This window comes from Ursus maritimus, unplaced genomic scaffold (genome assembly GCF_017311325.1).
Source record: "Ursus maritimus isolate PB19 unplaced genomic scaffold, ASM1731132v1 scaffold_7, whole genome shotgun sequence".
Classification (NCBI taxonomy): Eukaryota; Metazoa; Chordata; class Mammalia; order Carnivora; family Ursidae; genus Ursus; species Ursus maritimus.
This window is the reverse complement of record NW_024426885.1, coordinates 33,420,562-33,428,492: the sequence shown is the minus strand read 5'-3', so window position 1 is coordinate 33,428,492 and position 7,931 is coordinate 33,420,562. Positions and strand designations below refer to the sequence as shown.

The following is a 7,931-nucleotide window of genomic DNA, read 5'->3' as shown; positions in this document are numbered from 1 at the left end:
GGGGGGGGGGGGGCGGGATTCCAAAGAGACTGCCTGGAAGTCCAGGGCTTGGAGTTTCCCGCTCCCAGGAGCCCAGGTGGGCCTCTGCCGCCTTCTCGGAGCTCCGCACACCTTGTAAGGGGGAGGCAGGCTACTCCTAGCCCCGCACCCCAGGAGGCGCGCTCCGAGGGAAGCCGCCACCGTGCCGCCTCTGCCTCGGCGTGGAACAAACGGTTAAAGATTTTGGGCAGCGCCTTGCGGGGGGAGGAGCCAGGGGCCCAATCCGCAATTAAAGATGAACTTTAGGTGAACTAATTTGTCTGACCAAGCTAACGTGGGCAGCACCCTGGGCCGCCTATAAAGCGGGTGCGCGGCGGGGTTGGGAGCGCTGGCGGCGGCAGCAGGTGGCGCGGGAGGCCGCGGCGCGCCATGGGGCTCCCGGCGCTGCTGGCCAGTGCGCTCTGCACCTTCGTGCTACCGCTGCTGCTCTTCCTGGCCGCGATCAAGCTCTGGGACCTGTACTGCGTGAGCGGCCGCGACCGCAGCTGCGCCCTCCCTTTGCCCCCCGGAACCATGGGCTTCCCCTTCTTCGGGGAAACACTGCAGATGGTGCTACAGGTAAGGGAGCTTGGGCGGGACGGGACGATTCCCAGGAGCCCGAGTCGGCTCCGGGCTTCCATGAAGCCGGGGTAGACGTCCCCGAGAGGGAGGTGAGTACGGCTAGGACCGGGGCTAGCCCGAGGCGAGGCGCTCCGAGGCGCCCCCTCACGCCCGCCTCTCTCCTCCGCTCTCCTCTCCCAGCGAAGGAAGTTCCTGCAGATGAAGCGCAGGAAATACGGCTTCATCTACAAGACGCATCTGTTCGGGCGGCCCACGGTGCGGGTGATGGGCGCCGACAACGTGCGGCGCATCTTGCTCGGGGAGCACCGGTTGGTGTCGGTCCACTGGCCCGCGTCGGTGCGCACCATCCTGGGCTCCGGCTGCCTCTCCAACCTGCACGACTCCTCTCACAAGCAGCGCAAGAAGGTGAGGGCGGGGGTGGCGGTGCCTGGACAGGCAGGGGGACCTCGTCGGCAGCAGGGGTTCAAGGAGATGGCTGCCCGGCGAGCCTTAGCTGCATGAGGTGACCCGCTCACGGCCACTTTGGCCGGGAAGCGCCTTGGGTCTGGCGGGGGTGGGGGTGGCTGGAAGGGGATCCCGGAAGGCGAGGGGGGGGCGCTTTTAACACTCTTCCTCCTCGGAGCTCAGGTGATTATGCGGGCCTTCAGCCGCGAGGCGCTCCAGTGCTACGTGCCAGTGATCGCTGAGGAAGTGGGCACTTGCCTGGAACAGTGGCTGAGCTGCGGCGAGCGCGGCCTCCTGGTCTACCCCCAGGTGAAGCGCCTCATGTTCCGCATCGCCATGCGCATCCTGCTGGGCTGTGAGCCCCGGCTGGCGAGCGGCGGGGACGCGGAGCAGCAGCTGGTGGAGGCCTTCGAGGAAATGACCCGCAATCTCTTCTCGTTGCCCATCGACGTGCCCTTCAGCGGGCTGTACCGGGTGAGGGAGCGTGCAGGGTGAGGCGCTGGGGGCGCGGGGGCGCGGGGCCCGGCGTCTGCTCACTGCAGTGCGCTCTCTGCGCTCAGGGCATGAAGGCGCGGAACCTCATCCACGCGCGCATAGAGGAGAACATTCGCGCCAAGATCTGCGGGCTGCGCACGGCCGAGGCGGGTAGCGGCTGCAAAGATGCGCTGCAGCTGTTGATCGAGCACTCGTGGGAGAGGGGAGAGAGGCTGGACATGCAGGTGAGGGGCGACTTCAGGAAGAGGCGCTGCGGAATTTGGTCCCCCGGCTTTCCAAGCGCGGTAGCCCAAAGCGCACGCCCGGACTCCAGAGTGGGCAGACCGCCCAGACACCGGAGACGGAACCCGGAAGGCTGAGACACCGGGTCAGGAGAGCTGTGGCAGAGGCTGCAGTGGAACAGGGAGCGTCCCCCAGCCCTACCCGCTTTTACAGGGAAAGCTGGAATTTGCAAAATGTTAATAAAGAATGTTGGGCGATTTTAATACAACCAAAGCTTTCATTCAAGAATTCCCAGTGTAGTGAGATTTTACTGGCTTTCCTGCTCTAGCTGAATTAAAAGGACCATGCATTTGGTTTTTTTTTTTTTAAATGTAGCTTTCCTTGGCTTTCTGTCCGCAAACTTTTAGCCCTTCTCATCTTTCCAGAACTTTCAGTTTGGTTCTAAGTAATTGCTGTGTAAAATTGCATGCACACTTGTAAAAAACGCTTGTCTTCTTCCATTCTTAGGCACTAAAGCAGTCTTCAACCGAACTCCTCTTTGGGGGACATGAAACCACAGCTAGTGCGGCCACATCTCTGATTACTTACCTTGGGCTCTACCCCCATGTTCTCCAGAAAGTTCGAGAGGAGCTAAAGAGTAAGGTAGGGGGATACTGGGGTTCCCTATTAGCTTAAGAAATTCAGCTGCTCCCTAGCCAACTTGCCAATATGTAAGTGTGCCGCCTTCTCCGAATATTTTGAAGTGCAGGGCCCAGGGATGGGAGGGCAGCTGGGGAAAGAGAATTAGCTTTGTGAATAAAAAGGAAGGAACTTTGAGCCTCGATCCCACTCAGGAAGGGTTTGATCCTTGTATTCCTACCCCTTCTCCACTTTTGGCAGTACATTCGAGATTTTTCAGATAGATTCCACTTTCTTGAATTTGTCTGTTCAAGGGGATGAATGGGGACTCCTAGGTGGTGGTGATGGGGGCGGGGTTGGGGGGGAGAAGCTTTGTGGTTCTAAGTGGGGAGCAGCAGTCTCTTGGAATTGTAAATAGATAGTGGATTTGGGCCAAGGGGCGGAGGCAAATGGTCATTAGCTGCTCAGTTTCCCCCTCACCCTCTCCCATCATGGGCCCTTTGGGTCTAGCCGCCACTTAAGCCCTGTTTCCGTCTGCTGGGCTGATTTTATTGGAGCACAAAATAACCGTTCACCTCTGTATGACTGTTTTGATAGGGTTTACTTTGCAAGAGCAATCAAGACAACAAGTTGGACATGGAAACTTTGGAACAGCTTAAATACATCGGGTGTGTTATTAAAGAGACCCTTCGACTGAATCCCCCAGTTCCAGGAGGGTTTCGGGTTGCTCTTAAGACTTTTGAATTAAATGTAAGTTAAAAGTTCTCTTCCCGCTCCCCCCACCCCGTTCCTTTTGTTGCGGTTTTAAATCTCCCCTTGGCTTCTCTGTGCATTGACTTACATTTCTTACGCTTTTGATATCATTATCCTGCCCCAGGTGGACACGTGTTTCGGTAGTCTGAAGGTCTGTCTGTCCTGTCTCCCTCCTCACACTCTTTTTTTTCAACTCATAATTCCTCCGGTTATCAGTGACGGCTTTTTTGTTGTTGAAAGTTAGATTCCAGTTTGTCAGCCCTGGGGCCTTCATCATCTTTTGCAGGGCTACCAGATTCCCAAGGGCTGGAATGTTATCTATAGTATCTGTGATACTCACGACGTGGCAGACATCTTCACCAACAAGGACGAATTTAATCCTGACCGATTTCTGCAGCCTCACCCGGAGGACGCATCCAGGTTCAGCTTCATTCCATTTGGAGGAGGGCTGAGGAGCTGTGTAGGGAAGGAGTTTGCAAAAATGCTTCTCAAAATATTTACAGTGGAGCTGGCCAGGCATTGTGACTGGCAGCTTCTAAATGGACCTCCTACAATGAAAACCAGTCCCACCGCGTACCCTGTGGATGGTCTCCCTGCGAGGTTCACCCATTTCCAGGGGGAGATCTGATGGGTGCGAGCGCCCAGAACTCAGACCTATTTGAAGTGTACATGAGTTTTTACAGTGTCATGTTGATTTTATTATATTTAATTTCTAAAGGTATATTATAATATTTATGTGTGTCTACTACAGTACCACAGTCTTTAAATATTAAAATAATGAATTTGGATAGTTTCCAAATAAAGTAAAATCTGAAGGTGTTTGTCTTGCATTTAAGATTCCTGTGGGGAAAGCTCACTGGTTTTCTATTTGTATATTTAACCCGATTTCCAAGTGTCTACCTGCATGGCTTTATTTGTTATCTGTGCATATCTATTCTTTTGTGAGGAAGAAACTTTCGCTGTTATTTCTCTTAACCGTTATTAGAAAACATAATGTATGTGTGTGTGAGTTAGTCCTTTGCAAACGTTTCTATGGTTTAGATACCCTATTTAGAAATACCTATTGAAGTTAATTTTAGATTTTTTTTTTTTTTTTGCTTGCTTTGCTTTAGGGAAAGACGGTTTTGAAAAGGTAATACTTTGAGAACTCTCATACTCTAACATAACACCTTCAGCCATAAACTTAGTATGTTTAATAAACATAATAAATCCATGTTGTTGCATAGTGCCAGCACTGTTTTTCTGAAGGATTCAGGTAAGAGAAAGCCGGTCACTCTGATTATGGACGGTTATTGACCAAAATGAGACCAGAAGTTGCATATGAAAACAGTATTGGAAGAGGCTGGCCTCCTGTTTAGATAAGCTGGTCCAGGTTTTCTTTATTGAAAATAAGGCAGGAGGAGCAGATTTAGCAAGCTGACAGATAAAGTTTTTATCTATGCCAGGCAATAGGGTGTGAGCCTGACATGACTGATAAAATGGCCCAGTCCTGACCCTGTGAACCCTGGCTAACCTCCGTGAAAGCGCGGTGTGGTCACATTTCTGACCCTGGCATAGCCATGTTCTGAACTGAAGGCCAGACTCCCAATCCAGAAAGGCTAGCCCCGGTGACTTGCTGACGCAAGCACATTCCCAGTTTTGAAATGGCACAATCTGCTCGCTGAGCCTCCGATGCCTTGTAGGTTTGGGACTTTAAAATTTTCATTACAATTTTAGAATTTGGCAATACTGCAGAAACTGGGTGGTCCAAATAGGTATTTGAAAAGGGTTCTCTCTACAATTAGAGTTACAAGTTCTACCTGACTTTATTTTTTAGGGAGAACTTGGATTGTACTTATATTCCTGGAATCCTCTAATTTTTCAGGGGTGTTTACATAATAACTTTAAATGTCTTATAATAACCTTATCATGTTTTTATTTTTTAATGAGAAGTTACAGGCTTATTTGGTTTCAGCCAAAGCTTTAGTGCACCTTGGTGTGCAAGATGACCCCTCCCCTACTAACGTTTGCCCCAGAAGCTTCCAGCTAGAAGCCCGCTAGCCTGAGGACATTATTTCAGGTAATTTTTAAAAGGCCATTTTATAAGGGTTTCAACATCTTTCATTTTGTCAGAGGACAGTTAAGCGTTTCAAAATAACATCTTCAGTGACTCCCTGACTGCGTCCCTGTGAACATCTGCAGAAGAGAATCGGAACCATTTTAGCATAGAATTCAATTTCTTAAATCCACCTCTATTTTCTATCTGGAGAGCTTTGAGGAAAGCACTTCTGGCTTGCATTTCCCAGGTTACATTTCGCCCCATTATGCTCATCGGTTACAGAGTAGTGCAGAATTTACCTTGCAAAGACGTTAAAAACACACTCTCTGATAATACGCTTCGTGCTGAGTAAAGGCGGTTTGGAAGTGTTTCATACAGCCTGGGTGGCTCAGCCGTTAAGGTCTGCCTTTGACTCAGGTCATGATCCCAGGGTCCTGGGATCAAGCCCCACATCGGGCTCCCCACTTGGTGGGAAGCCTGCTTCTCCCTCTCACACTCCCCTTGCTTGTGTTCCTTCTCTCACTGTCTCTCTGTCAAATAAATAAATGAAATCTTAAAAAAAAAAAAAAAGGGAGTGTTTGGGTGTGAGGCAGAAGCCATGTTTGTGGGCTTCCATGTTGAACACTCAATAGGCCTGGGCCACGTCTAGCTGGGCAGGCACGTTTTATGACACAGACACCTCTGGGTCAGTGTCTGGGCATCACCCAGCAGAGCAGCATTTCAGGAGGAGTTCACTGTTCTACAGATAGAACTGGCCCAAGGTATAGAAGGAGGGGAGACCACTGTGAGAAATGACTCTTTGGGGCTTCCTGAGGCGTGCTGGAAGGGTGCAGTGCTCTCCGGGACCTTGGTGGGCCTGCCATGCTGCCGAAGTTGGTGCCCTCTGCCTCCTGTTTCTCCTATGCCCTTGCCCTGGCCACCTCCCATCCCCTCTTGTCTTCAGTCAGAGGTGTGGTGCCATCAATGACAGACTATTGTCAGTACTGGCAGGTGAAAGCCTCCAGCTGGGTCTCTAATGTATGAGTGTTTAGAGGGATGGAGCCTTCTCCCAGTTTGGCCCTGGGAGGCCCATTGAGGGACTGTGGCTTGCTTGGGGCCACCCAGGAAGTGGCAGAATCAGGAAAAGCCTCCTGCAGCCTCCCCACCCCCCCTTTTTTTCCTTTCTTTTTTCAACAGCTAATCACACCTGCCTGATTTATCTCCAACTTTCTGTTGCTGGACAGCTAGGCCCAGGGGTCTCCACTTGGTAACTTCCCGTTGTGTTCCCCACTACCACTCCCCTGCCCTGTGACAGTCCTCTTGCAGGCTGCCAGAAGCAACTGGTAAATGGGAGCAGGGACAGGAGGCTACTCCCCCTAGACCCCTCATCGTGAGGTTTCAGGGCGCTTTGTGCACCTTGCCACCCCCCAGAGATCCACAAGGGGGCGGGCTTCTCCCTTCTATGCCAAGCTCAGGGCCCAGTGGTTTTCCCCACCAGTGTCCATGAAATCCAGCATCCACGGACTCTAGCTCAGGGCCTTTTACCCCAAACAATGAGAGGCTACACACTTCCCAGGCTTAGCAAGTACTCGGCCTCAGGCCCGGTCAAGGCCGCCTGTCTCCTCTGGAAGTGTCACCCCGGGCTGTGTAGATTTGGATCCTCATTTAGTTCCTGAAGTGGCCACCATCTATGGTCTTTGAGGCCAGCTGGCTCAGGTTTCCAGCGTTGCCCACAGACAGCCCACAATCTGACCTACATTGCTCTCAGTATCTCTGGAAAATGGCTCTCCGTTTTGGGAAGGGGAGAGCACATGTTTTGAAGGACACGGGCCGCATTCAGATGACCTTAACCAGGTCTAGGAGCCATCCCACAAAAGTACCACGCAAGGAACAAGGGATGTTTAGAGAGGTTTTGGTGGCCCCACCTTCAAATAGTTCAAGGGTTGTTGCAGAAAATACAGGTCCAGGCTTGTTTCAAAGGACAGAGCATGCACTTAGGAGAAGTTGAAAGGAAGAAGTTAGCACCATAAAAGGAAAGCATTTTGAGGCAACTAGAGCCCTTTGGTGATGACCCAGGTTACCTTCTGAGCAAGCAAACTCCCTGTCGGTGGAGGCCTCCAAACAGAAGCTGGAAAACTAACCCACCATAAGGTTTGGGACGTGGAGGGAGAAGTTAGGTTAAATGACCCCCAAGTTCCTTTACAAAATTAAGGAGGTGTGATTCTCTGAGATTTCCCCCAGATAGGCTCTTCGCTTTGAAACGCAGATTAACTCCAATCTAGGGAGACAGGACACCCCCACCTCATCTTCCAGTGGCCTTCAGCAGCTCTCGTGGACCATTCTGCCACACCTCAGAGCCAGATGTGAAGGTGGGATCACAGGGGGCCTGACGTGTGACCTCCCAGAGACGCCGAGTCCCCTGTGTTGATTGCTGGGGACGCTCTTTCCTGCCCCGCGACCAAGCGTGTCCAGCTCCAGCTCTCACACCTGCTCCAGCAGCCCAGGCTTCTCCCGGCTGTGCCATGCTGACCGGCCGCCTGCCCTGGCTTTGAGGGGAGTGCCCTGCCGCTCTCCCCCAGTGCTCCCCAGCCTCCTCGGTGCCATGTGCCGCCACCAGACTCTGCCCAGCGGTCCTTTCCCTCGGCCTCCTGAGAGCTCGCCCTAGGCAGCAACTGGGTCTCCTCCTCGCACACGGAGCCCATCCTCCCGTGCCTCCCGGAATGCGCCCACACATAGTAGGTGTTCTTTGGGAGAGTGAGCTTCTTGGGGCCAATCAACACGG

At 52.4% G+C, this 7,931-nt stretch overlaps 1 protein-coding gene across 1 annotated transcript; it reads left to right on the top strand.

Annotated features, from left to right (window-relative positions):
* The first annotated feature begins 356 nt into the window (after window positions 1–356).
* On the top strand, window positions 357–3,885 carry LOC103668081 (cytochrome P450 26A1). The gene is made up of 7 exons (XM_040624812.1): window positions 357–597; window positions 781–1,005; window positions 1,228–1,518; window positions 1,605–1,763; window positions 2,269–2,403; window positions 2,977–3,129; window positions 3,419–3,885. The coding sequence occupies exons 1-7, from the start codon at window positions 409–411 to the stop codon at window positions 3,758–3,760; spliced, it is 1,494 nt and encodes a 497-aa protein (XP_040480746.1). The 5' UTR covers window positions 357–408; the 3' UTR covers window positions 3,761–3,885.
* The last annotated feature ends 4,046 nt before the right edge of the window (window positions 3,886–7,931 follow it).